Source organism: Seriola dumerili, unplaced genomic scaffold, assembly GCF_002260705.1.
Source record: "Seriola dumerili isolate Sdu_G_001 unplaced genomic scaffold, Sdu_1.0 BDQW01000349.1, whole genome shotgun sequence".
NCBI lineage: Eukaryota > Metazoa > Chordata > Actinopteri > Carangiformes > Carangidae > Seriola > Seriola dumerili.
Genome location: NW_019174604.1, coordinates 887,075 through 901,515, shown reverse-complemented (window position 1 = coordinate 901,515; position 14,441 = coordinate 887,075). Strand labels below are relative to the sequence as shown.

Sequence of the window (14,441 nt, the reverse complement as noted above, 5' to 3'; positions counted from 1 at the left end):
TGCTAGTTTCGGACTGATGCAGTTGTTCATTTTTCCATCCAGTTCACACTTTGTTTAAATAGCCAGATGTTTAAATTGACCAACAGAAACCTGGTCTTCAGTAAATGGAACAATATTTCTCCATTATCTTAATTGCACATAGTCAGTATGCTCCTGCATAGGTGGGTGCACAGCGTGTCTGTTTAACACAAGCAGAGTTGTGAAGATGAGCTTCAGGTGTTTGATGTTTAGTCCGGTGGAACATTAGAAAGCAGCCACAGAAGGTCAGAGCATTCTTTGTCAGTACAGATCATTTAAATAACATTTGTTTAAGCTTTATTAAAGTAATGGTAAACAAAAATAATGAAATCATACTTTTTAAGGACTTGACAGTGAATCTTAGTGTCTCCTGTTATTTCTTTTCCCCCCAGATGCTCCAAGGATCCAGCTGATTACTGGGATATTTCACTTTAATTTTACGATTTTCTTTTACAGTGTAAGATTATTAGAGACATGGATCAAAACAGAGTTTGTAGAGAACTTACTTTAAATGGCAGACGACGGCCATTATAAAATAAGATGATAAGATAATATAAGGTAATATATAATATATAATATAAGGTAGAATCTATATAATTGGTTTTCAGATTTCATGCTTTTCACCATGGGGTTTTTAAAGATATACATATATAGACATAAACCAAAGTAATTCAAACATGACTGCTGTATAATATTTCAGCTACAGGAGCAGAGGTGTAAAATGTATTTCCAATAACAGGATCAAATGGTCTTTTTTTTAAATAAAGCCTGAGGATGATCTGACCAAACATCATTTCAATGATTCTAGTCTTTGATTCAAACCAACGTCATCTCACAGCAGGACAAGAAAAAATAGAAACAGAACGGAGGATAAAAATGGAGCTGCAGGAGAGTGTGTGTCTGTGTCGTCAGCATGGTGAGATGAGACGAGCTGCACAGTATCCTCTATTATCTAACAGCCCTCCTGTTATGTAACGCAGGAGAACTGCAGAGAGAGGAGGAGGAGGAGGAGGAGGAGGAGGTCTATATTAAGGTTAGAATGATATGAAGGCCGATACTCACCATTCACTAAAACAGATCAGCTCCAGTCCCTGATGGATGGATGTGATACCGATGCTCTATATTTACTACAGAACGGATCAATACTGCACATTTTCATGTCCATTGGTCTAAATGTTGTTTTTAGAAAATATTTAATATAACATTTAGGACATCTTTCAATGATCCTAGTCTGAGAGATCATCTGTTTTTTTAAATTCATGTCACAGCTTGAGCTGAAGTTATAGAAACGGTTACATCTCGAAATCAATGACATCATTTGACTCTGAAATCTACAGTAAAATAGAAAATCTCTCAAAAGAAAAAACATTCAGCCATTATTGGTAAAATCATGTTCCTTCATGGATGAATCCGCGAATTCAAACTGAGTATCGATTGTGAATGTGTGTTTTTTTTCCTTGGGTTGCTGTAGTTTATATAGGTGGGAAGGCACAACACAAATTTCTATCATATGTGAAATAAAATAATAAATAAATACAGAAAATAAAATAAAACATTGAAACAAACATGAAATCCTGACAAGTTGAAATGTTCATTCCCTCCAACAATCTCAAGAGTTTTTAATTCAATTTCATCATTAAATCTTCATCATTCACAAATTAATTCATTTTTCAGTAATTTGTTCATTAATCATTCCTTTCTTTACTTTCACCTTCATCATGAAATTATTCATTTATTCATTTTGTCATTGATTCATTCATCAAACACGTCTTTCATTCATTTGTTCATACTAGTTCATTCCCTCCTTCCTTCATCCTCTCATTCATATAAATATAATATAATATAAACAATAACAGATAAATACTCACAAGATTTACATTCACCAATAAATGTATTAACTCACAGCAGAACCTATTCATCGTATCTGACTGATACTGGCCACTGAAAACCAGTATCAGTCGCAGAGCCTGTGTGTGTGTGTGTGTGTGTGTGTGTGTGTGTGTGTGTGTGTGTATGTGTGTGTGTGTGTGTGTGTGTGTGGTGGGTGGGACCACAGATCCCAGTTTACCTCTCTCTCCTTCCAGATCCATCCCTCCACCTTCCTCTCCTCTCTGCAGCATCCCTCCTCCTGCTCAGCCAACCGCCTGCCGAGAACCGGGGTCATGTGACTGACTGAGCCCAATAGGTCTCCACCAGGCACCGGCAAAAAGAGGGGAGGTGCCTCTCCTCCTCCTCCTCCTCCTCCTCTCTGCGAGTCAGACGGTGTGTCTGGAGAAGATTTGATGGATGTGAAGGATCCGTGAAACGAGCTGAGACACGTTTCTTCTTCTTCTTCTCCTTCAGCTGCAGATCAGAGGCTTCAACCTCCCCCCTCTTCCTCCCTCCCTCTGCTGGGGAATACAGGGGGGATGAATGGGGAGGCGATGGAGAGGAACCCGGCACAGGAGCAGCAGCACGCCGGTAACGGCTCCCACCTCCCTCCCCCTCCCACCATCACGCCGGCCATCCCCCCCTACGTGAAGCTGGGTCTGACCATCGCCTACACCATCTTCTACTCGCTGCTCTTCGCCTTCATCTACGCCCAGCTCTGGCTGGTGCTGCGCTACCGACACAAGCGCTTCAGCTACCAGACGGCCTTCCTGTTCCTGTGTCTGCTGTGGGCCGCCCTGCGCGCCCTCCTCTTCTCCTTCTACTTCAGAGACTGTGTGACCGCCAACGCACTCGGACCCTTCGCCTTCTGGCTGCTCTACTGCTTCCCTGTCTGCCTGCAGTTCTTCACGCTCAGCCTCATGAACCTCTACTGTGCACAGGTGAGGGGGTGCTGGTGCTGGTCCTTATACTAGTACTGGTGCTGGTGCTGGTGCTGGTGTTGGTGCTGGTGCTGGTGTTGGTGCTGGTGCTGCTCCTTATACTAGTACTGGTACTGGTGCTGGTGCTGGTACTGGTGCCGGTGCTGGNTGTGCTAATGCTAGTACTGGTGCTGGTGCTGGTGCTGCTCCTTATACTAGTACTGGTGCTGGTGCTGGTGCTGGTGCTGGTGCTGGTGTTGGTGCTGGTGCTGGTGTTGGTGCTGGTGCTGCTCCTTATACTAGTACTGGTACTGGTGCTGGTGCTGGTACTGGTGCCGGTGCTGGTGCTAGTGCTGGTACTGGTGCTGGTGCTGGTGCTGGTGCTAATACTAGTACTGGTACTGGTGCTGGTGCTGGTGCTGATACTAGTACTGGTACTGGTACTGGTGCTGGTGCTGGTGCTGGTGCTGATACTAGTACTGGTACTGGTGCTGGTGCTGGTGCTGGTGCTGGTGCTGGTACTGGTACTGGTCCTGACAGTAGTACTGGCGCTGGTGCTGGTGCTGGTCCTTATACTAGTACTGGTGCTGGTGCTGGTGCTGGTGTTGGTACTAGTGCTGGTACTGGTACTGTTACTGCTCCTTATACTAGTACTGGTGCTGGTCCTTATACTAGTACTGGTGCTGGTGCTGGTGCTGGTGCTGATACTAGTACTGGTGCTGGTGCTGGTGCTGGTGTTGGTGCTGGTGCTAGTGCTGGTCCTTATACTAGTACTGGTACTAGTGCTGGTACTGGTACTGGTACTGCTCCTTATACTAGTACTGGTGCTGGTCCTTATACTAGTACTGGTACTGGTGCTGGTGCTGGTGCTGGTGGGGCAAAGACTGGTACTGCCAATGCTAATGGTACTAGTGCTGGTACGGGTACAGGTGGAGCAAAGACTGGTACTGGTGCTGGTCCTTATACTAGTACTGGTGCTGGTGTTGGTGCTGGTGGAGCAAAGACTAGTACTGCCACTGCTAATGGTACTGGTGCTGGTACGGGTACAGGTTGAGAAAAGACTGGTACTGGTACTGGTTCTGGTTCTGCAAAAACTGTCAGTGATGAATCGTATGATGTTGAACCGGCAGCTCAGTTTTAAATTCAGTTTGCAGAGATCACAGCAGCAGCTGCTCCTCGTCTTCACTCACAGCAGCTGCTGGAGTCTGAAATAGACCAGAAGACAAAGACGGTTTTCTTTTCAGACTCGTGAGGAGCGTCTTTACCAGCAGCTTTCAGCCACTCGTCCCTGAGAGCTGAGCTGAGGCAGGTTATTTTCTAAAGACTACAGTGTCTCATTTCCTTAACGAGGGCACCTTCAGGAACTAATCGATGAAATAAGTTGCTGCAGTAAAAAGCTACAGATTATTGGCTGCGCTCACTCGGGACATTTGGCGTCGTCCACATTCACTGTCTTTCATTCACCTTTTGAACCAATGTATGCTACAGTCACTTGTCAAAGGTTGGGGCCAGGTAATGCTAGAAAAGAAGCAGTTAGGACGGCGTGCTGCCCAACCACGTTGGAGATCAAAAGAGTTTATAGTTGTTCCGAACCAGCACACTGGAAGGCGCAGTGAAGCCAACTGTCATAGAGAGGGGTGAGATGTGATATTGTTAAAGTACGGAGGTGATGGTTCAGACCCATCATGGTGTGAAGTGGATGAATATTGGATTGTCGATTTCCGGAAAGTACAGCAATTGCAGAACTAACGTCGAACGTAGGAAAGGTGTCGGGGCGTGAGGGGGTTTCAGACGCTGTCCAACCACCTGACAAACTCTTCTGATGACGCAGCTCTTCTGCACACACCTTTTTCATCTAGGGTCCACATGGGCCATCCAAATATGTATCCACAGCGCTTCAGGTACTGAAAGTAGAAATCTTTAGGTATTCCTTATTCAAAACAGACCTGTGGAAAACCAACCTTAACTTGATGAGCATGAATAAGTTGAGATGCAAACTGAAAGGAGCCTGAATGGCTGAATTTGCCGTCTACTTCCTCTGTTCATAGTTTGACTTTTGTCTGATGAGCAACTATACTGGTCTGACCAAGTCGTTCAGCGATGGATCTCTGCGCATCATTTTTCTTCTTCAAATTGCGGGAGCTTGATGGATCACCGGAAGTTATAACGTAGTTTCATCACAAAGACTTAGTCAAGTGAGTCGAAAACAACTTTGTGCTTCTGTGTTCTGAGGGAATCAAAACAAGTTAAGTGGTTCTCCCCGGGTGGGTAAGTCTTTTGTCTCAATATTTGAGTCCATATGTTCACGTCTGTACTGGGGTCTACCAGTCTGTGGTGAGGGTGGGGTGACAGGAATGGTCATGGAGTCAGTAAAATACAGAGGGTCATCTTCTGGGGAGCAGGAATTTGATCAGGATACTTTATATTCATATGTTTTATATTTTGTATGTTCATGGTGATACTACCGGGTATCACCCTCAGGCTTGGGCATCACCAAAATCATAAGGATGCATCATCTGGGGAGCATCAATATGGACAGCAGAGTTCAGATTATCTTGGCAAGATAATTCTGTTGTCCCCAATATTTGAGTCCATATGTTTGTAAAGTCTGTTGAAGTCTGAACGAGGTCTAAGAGTCTTACCAGTCTGTGTTGAGGGTGGAAAAGGTCATGGAGTCAGTAAAATCAAAGGGTTCATCTTCTGGGGAGCAGAAATTTGATCAGGATATTTTATGTTTATATATTTTATATTCTATGTTCATGGAGTATTCAAAATTAAAGCGGTTCATTGACTGAGCAGCATGAATGTGCTCCATCAACTTCAATTTCTCAATGTACTTCAAGGGGGAATTAGGAAGCAATGGTCAAACTCAAACCCTGAGGTTTGGGCATCACCAAAATCATAAGGATGCATCATCTGGGGAGCATTAATATGGGTAGTAGAGTTCGGATTATCTTGTCGTGGACCAAAGCTTTGGACCTGACAAGTCCACACTGCTGCACAACAACAGGGTTAAGACTGTTGGTATTTGAGGTGGTTTTGACAAGTCAGAAGTGACCACAATGGTACTGATAGACAGCCCTGCAGATGGATCGTGGTCAGTTTGTAGGTCAGTCGCGGCCTGTTACCGCCCTGCTGGGCGATAAAAAACACGATTACATGAGAAGAAAAACTGGCCGGAGAAGAGGAGGTTATTTTATTTTGTTTGACCGAGTGATGAACGACAAATTCGTCCCATCAACAAGTTGAAGTCGACACAAGAAACTCTAACGATTTTTCGTCAATCAAAGAAATACATCGATGTGACGACTTAACAAATTCAGATGTCTGAAACGAGGCTGAGGAAAAGTGTGTTTTTGATTTAATGTGTTTGTAATTCTTTTTTCTCACAGGTTTACTTTAAGGCAAAGTCGAAGTACACACCTGCGCTGCTCAAGTACAGGTAACTTTGACGAACGTCATCTGCTTACATGAAGGTTTTGTAAGTCAATGTTTTCAAAAATGATCCATAAATCAAACCAACTTGTATAAAAAGTGAAACAGTTACAGGTTAAAGATGGTGCTTTGTTGTGGATAAACACTTTGCAGTTTTAGAGAATCCAGACCAGGTGTCTTCTCCCCCCTCCAGACTCCCTCTGTACCTGGTCTTCCTGGGCGTCAGCCTCCTCTTCCTGGTTGTGAATCTGGTCTGTGCCCTGCTGGTCAAGACGACGGCAGCCGACGTCAAGACCATTGTCCTGGTGAGGGTCACCATTAACGACAGCCTGTTCGTCCTCTGCGCCGTCTCGCTGTCCGTCTGCCTCTACAAGGTCACCAAGATGTCGCTGGCCAACATTTACCTGGAGTCAAAGGTAAAGTACTGTAGTTTTCCATGAGTGTAAATATCATCACATGAAGATGATTAGTGAAGCAGTGACACCGCTGTGTGCAGGGGACGTCGGTGTGTCAGGTGACTCTGATCGGCATCATGGTGGTGTTGCTGTACGCATCTCGAGCCTGTTACAACCTGGTGGTGCTCGCCCTCACCGACATCGAGACCATCAACTCCTTCGATTACGACTGGTATAACGTCTCGGACCAGGTGAGGGTTACTGTAGACTGGTTAAACAGAACTGAGGAGTTTAAAAAAAAAAACGTCTTCTTACCCCCGACCTTTGACCTGTCCTTGTGTCTCCAGGCGGATTTGCGGTCATCACTGGGAGACGCCGGTTACGTCGTGTTCGGGGTGATTCTGTTTGTCTGGGAGCTGCTGCCCACTTCGCTGGTCGTCTTCTTCTTCAGGGTCCGACGGCCGCCTCAGGACAGGGTCAGTCCTCCTGGCAGGGTCACGTGACCTCTGATCTCTGCTGGGCTTTTCAACAATTTAACACCTGAATGTACCTGCAGGATTTATGACATCACAGCTAGTGTGGTGTGGAAACTTAGAATCCCGAAGGAGTGTTCAGTGAAGAAGGAGAAATCTGGTGATCAACAGCTAAACCTGATCAATATTTACAGATTCAGGAGAAGGAGCTGATGTTTTATGAATGTGTTTAAAGCTCCTCCAGTGTAAAGGTCTGTGTCCATGTGTAGTGTGATTATAGATCAGCTCTAGCTTCTATATTAATACTGTGAAAGTATCAAAGCCTCAGTCCACAGAGAAATGCACACAGCCTGTATTCAGAAACTGAGCCTTAAAACCAGCCGTCAGGACTTCTGGAACTTTGTGATGTCACAACAAAGCAGTCACCAAGCCCCGCCCACCTGGACCCACCATCCAAACCTTGCAGGATTTGGTTTCTCTGAGTGTTTTTTACCTGAAATCTATTTTTATTGGATCACTCAGAAAACAGTCAGCCAATCAGAAGAGAGGTTTTTCAGATTTTAGTCTTAAAACATTTCTGGAGGGCTTCTTAGTGACATTTTGCTCATCAAATCATTTTGGAAACAAAAACCCTGACGAGTGACTTCGCTCATCTCGACATGACTGCACTGTAAAAAAAAATGTTATGAGGCTGATGTTTGATGGCGGATTATAAAATCGCAGCCTCTCTTTGATCTTTTGTCCTCAGAGCACCACTGGGATACCAAACCACATTCTCTCGTCCAGAGGATACTTCTTCGACAACCCTCGTCGGTACGACAGCGACGACGACCTGGCATGGAGCATTCCTCCCCAGAATGCATCAGCAAGGTACGAACTTCATCACTGATTCCAAAGCAGCTATAATCAATTTTATTTATATATATATATATATATACAGTGCTGCTTGAAAGTATGTGAACTTCCAGAAATGTCATCTGTTTTGGTAAAAAACATTAAAAGAACCTTATTTAACAGACATCCAAATCCTAATTTGTAAGCACAACTTTCCAAATACTGGACACACACAAAAAAGAGATATTTTTTCATTATGTAGTTTCAACAAATGTGGTTTATTTCACAAACACTGAAAATGTAACATGTGCAAAAAGTATGTGAACCCTTCCATTAGTAGCTTGTGGCTCCTCCTTTTGCAGCCATTACTTCAACCAAACATCTTTCTGTAACTTCTAACCAGTCTCTCGCATCTGCTCATGGGGATTTTTGCCCCACTCTTCCTCTGCAGAACTCAGCCAGTTGAGAGAGGTTTGGAAGGACATCTGGCATGTACCATCTTTCTTCAGGTCCTCGCCAACAACATTTCAATAGGATTTAGATCTGGATCTTTGACTGGGCCAATCCAGAGTACGAATCCTCTTTCTCTGAAGCCATTCCTTTGTAAGTTTTTGCTGGAATGCTTCGGGTCATTGTCTTGTTGCATAATCCATTTTCGTCCCAGCTTCAACTGTTTGACTGATGGCAGGAGATTCTGGTCAAGAATTGTTGATATGCCTGAGATTCCATGGTTCCCACTGGATATATATGGAGTCGCCCAGTTCCAGAACCAGAGAAGCAGCCCCAGATCTTCACATTTCCACCACCATGCTTCACCGTAGGGAGGAAGTTCTTTTCTTCATTTGCAGTGTTGGCTTTTCTCCAACATGGCGGTTTTGATTGTGCCAAATAACTCTACTTTAGATTCATCTGTCCAGAGATTGGACTCCCAGAAGGCCTCTGGTTTGTTCCAAGTGCTCTTTGGCAAAGTTGAAACGGGCAGCTTTGTTCTTTTTGAGAGCAGAGGCTTCCTTCTAGCAACCCTCCGCATGAATGCCATGGCTATTCAATTTTTCGTCTGATCGTAGACGCATGCACATTTGTCCCGGATGCTACCAGAGAGGTCTGCACTCTGTAGAGGTGATGTGTGGGTTGGCCTTTACCTGACTTATTATTTTTCTGGTGGCTCTGGGTGATAGTTTTGATGGGCGCCCACTTCTAGGCAGAGTTGCTGTCATGTTGAAGGCCTCCATTTTGAATTATTTGTCTTACAGTACGATCGGATTGAGCTGGAATCTTTTGGAGATGGTCTTATATCCTCCCCAGACTGATGGGCTGTCACTACCTCTTCTTCATTGTCTCGGATATCTCCTTTCCTCTTGGCATTGTTTTGATGTGTATGGCGCGCAAGTTGGTTTGGTTTGGTTTTCCTCTCTCTTTTAATTAGTGCAGGCCAATCCCATTTCCAAGGATGTTCATTTCATTGGTTCTACTGAAAGATTAATTACACACTCAAATGTATTTCACCTGAGTTTCTGTTACCTGCTTGACTTAACCAATGCAGCTCGGGGATTCACTTAACTTTTGCACATGCACTAATTCCATGTTTTCATGTAGTTTTTGGGCTACTTAAACAAGTTCCACTAAAAAAGTACAAGCAATTGATGACAAATATATCTGACATTTCATACATAAAAACTAGTGGATGATAAAATAAGAAGATCATGGTAAACATCAGAAACATCTGAACTGGCTCCGGTTTTTACAAGCAGCACTGTATATATATATTTATATATATATATATTTTATAGAGCGAGGAGAGCCGTTTCCACTCTTTTCAGGCTGAGCTGAGTCAACCAGCTGCTGCCTGTAGCCTTCGATCTAACTGACCGTTTTTTAGTTTAATGCCTCCGACCATTTACTTAGTTTCACATCGTCTGCATATAAAAGATAAAACCTATTGTAGTAGGTGGTGTAAGACTTAATGTGCATTCACTCCTCCAGGTGGTATCAACCTCTTCAGGTGAACGAGCATATTTCACAAGAAACTTTTCAGGTTCCCAACCCGTGGGCGTGATTGTTTTAATGTTTTTAAAGATCATTTTAAAACATTTAAAAAACTGATTTATTTTTATTTATTTCTCAGTCTTTCCTACAATAATTCACAATACCTTCGCGGCCACAAATCATTTGTAAAACAGAACAATTTTGGTAAAAACATGTAATTATTGTAGAAAAAAATAAATAAATAAATGAATCATGTTTTTAAATGGTTAAAAATGAAACGAGTTTTTTTCCTCTTATTAAGACCTATCACACTTTTATGTCGTCACATATACTTGTTTGCTATCTCAGTCTGATTGTGCACTAAAAGATTATATCCATGGCAACAACTGGAGAATTAAAAAGAGAGAGAAAGTCAAGAAACAGATGGTGAACCAACACGTGACATTGTTTGGCCTCCGTATGGTTGGTCTGTCTGACTGACAGTCTTCGGTCTCTCCGACAGTCTCTCCTCCGACTGCTACGACTGGGGCAGCCGCCACAGCAGCTTCACCGTGCACTCCAATAGTGACGAACAACGTCTGACCGCCACCGCCACCACAGCCGCTGCCGGAGAGCTCCACCCTTACCCATGAGTCCTCTCTCCACTGTACAGCTTCACTCTGCACTTTGACACCGATCAGTTATTGTGTTTTTTATTATCACTGATTCAGAGGAAAGAAGAATGTTTAACAGGGTTCCTACACGGGTTGAGTTCAGGGTTGTAAAGTCTGAGGCGCTGTAGCGCCCCCTCAGGCCAGTCAGTGCAGCGATGATAAATCCACTAAACTTAACTTTTAGTTTCATGTGGATCAGGATCTTTAATCAAAACATAAACAGTGACAGACAATCGTGTTGATTGGCAGCTGGATGTCATGAGGTTTAGAGGAGAACCAAATGCTGCTGTAGCGCCACCTGTAGGGACACGAGCTCAGGTCAAAGAGGTACGGTGAGCGATTTAACTCATCCCAATACGTGTTTCCTCCAACAACCAGACGAGCTGCAGGAAATCTGCTCACAGTCTCTTCTACCTGAGTTACAGCATTGAATAATGACCAGAAGTGTTTTTGCAGAACATTATGATGTCACAGTGAAATTGCCCTTTGACCTTTAAGGTACGAAATGCCATCACTTCATTTTATCCATATAGACATTTGTGTTAAACTGTTCATGAATTCTTGAGTTGAGGCCAAATGTGTTTGGTCAGGTCACAGTGACTTTGACCTTTGACCTTTGACCATCAAATTCTAATCAGTTCACTCTTGAGTCATATTGAACCCAAGTCACATGGTCTTCATCAGCAGGACGTCGTTGATGAGACGAGAAGTCCTCGCAAAGTTCAAACAGCCGCAAAACTCAATCAGCTGATGAAGACCATGCGATCCATTTGAAAGGGGGTGGACCTTGAACTGAGGTTGTTTTTTTTAACTGGTGGGAAAAAATGTTTTAGGTGGAAATGGGCGGGGCCAATTTGGGAAAGACAGAACTCAGGAAAAAAAAAAACAGTTAAATAATTCAAATTTTTTGAGGTGACATTTGAGTTGTGTTCGTTCCTCGCAGCAGCACCGGACGTCAACATCAGAAAGACGTTGGATTCTAACGACTTACAACTCAAAATTTTAGTTGGAAATAAAAATCAGGTCAACGTCAAAACTCAACGTTAGCGAACTGACACTGAGACATTCAGCGGACGATGGGTTTTTCACGACTGTCGTTAAGATGTGGTTGGTATGAGAGGTTACATTAAACCTGCAGGTCTGATTCTGAAAGTGAAAAGCCTGGAGACTGACGCTGTGTAGGAACCCTGCTGCACAGAACGTCCATGTTCTTTAGAACCATGTTAGTAAACGATGTTGTGATGAATGTTTCTTTGTCCTTTGGGGAATATTTCACTGAGTGTGACTCAAGTCAAATAAATCTGACTCGGTTATTTATTCTGCTTGAAATAAATATTGCTCCAGATGTGACTGTGATTTTTAGGTTCATTGCTTTTGTATTTTATTTTTTTGACTTGTTTCAAACTTTAAGGCCAGTAGTCAAACAGTTTCACTTCCTGTCCTGAATAATGCTTGAAAAACTCTGAGTCATTTTTTGAGGTTCTTGACTGTGAGAGAAAACTAATCACATCACTAATCTGTAACATAATCAATATCCTGTAAATATCAATAACCCGACAGCTGAACACCTCTCGTGTTGATGTTCACCTCAAACTGTTCACGTCTTAACGAGTCATTTAATCCTGGGCTGAGTCTTAATTCTGAATAAGTTGTAATATGTTCATAATAATTTGAGTCTTGATGAACCGAATATCTCCAGAATGATATAAAAAGTGAAGGTAATGTACAAATACTGATTTGTTTTAAATTACCTTTACATTACTGTCTCTTTATATCGGGATATACATACTATACATATAAAGTTATTTCCTTTTCGTCTTTTCTGAAAAATAACTACTGTAAGAGAATGTAATTTAACAAATTAAGTAAGTGTTAAGAGCATTAAGTATAAACATTTTTACAAACATTTGTTGTTTTGGTCTGGGATGAAATGAAACCATCAGACTGTCCAAATTTAAAAAAACAGAAGTAATAATGAAGTGATTGAAAAAGACTCGGCCCATCATTAAGTTCTGGTTAAACGGACTCTTCTGTACGTTTCTGTAACGACGCTGAGAAAAAAGCTGAAACTCTATATTTCTAACAGACGCAGGTTTTGTAAGTTGTTTGTACAGACTCTCGCCGAGGCCATGTGCTGCTGTTGTTCATGTGTTGAGCTTTTTCTTTGTGTTTGTGGTTCGTGTGTTCATGACGTGTCGACACAAAAGAGCAACTCTAAACAATAAAATGACAAGTTCCTCTGGTTGTCATGACAACAGACTTTTTAATTCCTTCCTCAAAAAACAATAACATTCTTATTCCTCACTTCTGTGTTCACTAGATATCACTGTTCTTCTTCACTACTTATTTTTGAAGCGTTGGGAGATTTCTTGGTGCGTTGTCAGAGAATCAGTGAAATCAGAGGCACGTTAATCGTGTTTCACTCGTCCTTTTAAAGCTCCATGTTTCTTCTTCTGTGTTTTATTTGAAGTGTTGATCCATCAGAAGATATAAAAACCATCTCAGTGTAGTTTTACATCTCCTCTCTCAGGCTTCTCTCTGCAGCTCTAGTAACAACAGGTCGGTGAGCCAATCAGAAGAGAGGAGGCTCTGAGCCTCTCTTCTGATTGGCTGACTGTTTTCTGAGAGATCCAATAAAAATATAGCAGATTTCAGGTAAAAACACTCAGAGAAACCAAATCCTGCAAGGTTTGGATGGTGGGTCCAGGTGGGCGGGGCTTGGTGACTGCTTTGTTGTGACATCACAAAGTTCCAGAAGTCACCGCTTCTCATTTTAAATGTTTCTGAACAGAAAATCACAGCAGTCTCTCACATCATGTAACGACCGTCAGGCTTTACTGTAGTTTTAAATATTTTGATTGATACTCATGAGCGTGAGGAGAGAGAGAGAGGTGAAAAAAAAGAAAAAGTTTGAGTGATGTCCAGAAGTATTTATTCCTCTTTTCAAATAAATATACTCAACATACACATCAACATGGTGCAACTATATATACAGTTTATAATCATAGAGATCTGAAAGCAAAAAGAAAAACACGTGAAGCTGCTGCCTTTTACAAACGTTTGGATTCGACATGAAGAAAGTGAAGATCTAAAGGAGCTCGTTAGTTTTTCTTTAAAGTGGCGTTTCAGTTTTAAGGCTGACGAGTGTTCGGGATGTCCAGCTGCTGGAGGGCACGCACACGCACAAACACACACACACGTTTCCCTCATCATTTGGTTTACATGAACACACACCTTCTCTCACACTCAATGAGACGAACCGTTTCCTCAAACTTCACATTTCACTGAATCAGCAGCTGCTTCCCTGAACTTCCTGCTCTGATGTCACGCAGCTGCTCTGATTGGTCCGTTCTCCTCTGACGACGTTTCAAACTGATCAGCTGACAAAAAAAACAAAAAACAAAAAATAACTCCACATCCAGAATAAGAGAAGAGTTTTTACTTCCTGCAGCTGCTTCAGTCACACGGTTTAATGAATAAAGAAAATGTTTAATAGTCAAAACGTCAGTATTTGTAAAGTGCAGGGGAACATTAACCGGTTTTTCTGGTCATTAAAAACTTAAACTGACATTTTTAAAACTGTCTTTAAAAGTTTTTTGTCTGTAGATCAGATTTACAAATTTACAGATGTTGAAATGTGAGTCCTTTGATATTTTATCAATTTAACTATAATCAATACAAACGGAAACAAACCCTCCAGTGGCCCCTTATTACGTGAAAAAGTAAAACAATATTGATTGAGGGGCTTTTACTGTGAAGAGGCTGCACACAGGTTTGAGTTAGCAACTGATCAGGAAACTAAAACTTGATCAGAATGATAAATAAAAAAAATAAATCAGATCAGCTTGAAACAACAAA

The 14,441-nt window shown here is 42.4% G+C and overlaps 1 protein-coding gene across 1 annotated transcript; it reads left to right on the top strand.

The window, feature by feature from the left end:
• The first annotated feature begins 2,426 nt into the window (after positions 1-2,426).
• LOC111232938 (integral membrane protein GPR137B-like) lies at positions 2,427-12,805 on the top strand. Its single transcript, XM_022760645.1, has 7 exons — positions 2,427-2,828; positions 6,200-6,249; positions 6,436-6,658; positions 6,739-6,888; positions 6,985-7,113; positions 7,859-7,980; positions 10,433-12,805. The coding sequence occupies exons 1-7, from the start codon at positions 2,427-2,429 to the stop codon at positions 10,560-10,562; spliced, it is 1,206 nt and encodes a 401-aa protein (XP_022616366.1). The 3' UTR covers positions 10,563-12,805.
• Positions 12,806-14,441: the final 1,636 nt, after the last annotated feature.

Excerpts from the sequence above, each read along its gene's own strand:
- LOC111232938 (XM_022760645.1), top strand. The coding sequence starts at position 2,427 with ATGAATGGGGAGGCGATGGAGAGGAACCCGGCACAGGAGCAGCAGCAC. Across the intron at positions 6,659-6,738 it reads ACATTTACCTGGAGTCAAAG|GGGACGTCGGTGTGTCAGGT; the intron begins GTAAAGTACTGT and ends CGCTGTGTGCAG. Across the intron at positions 7,114-7,858 it reads GACGGCCGCCTCAGGACAGG|AGCACCACTGGGATACCAAA; the intron begins GTCAGTCCTCCT and ends TTTTGTCCTCAG.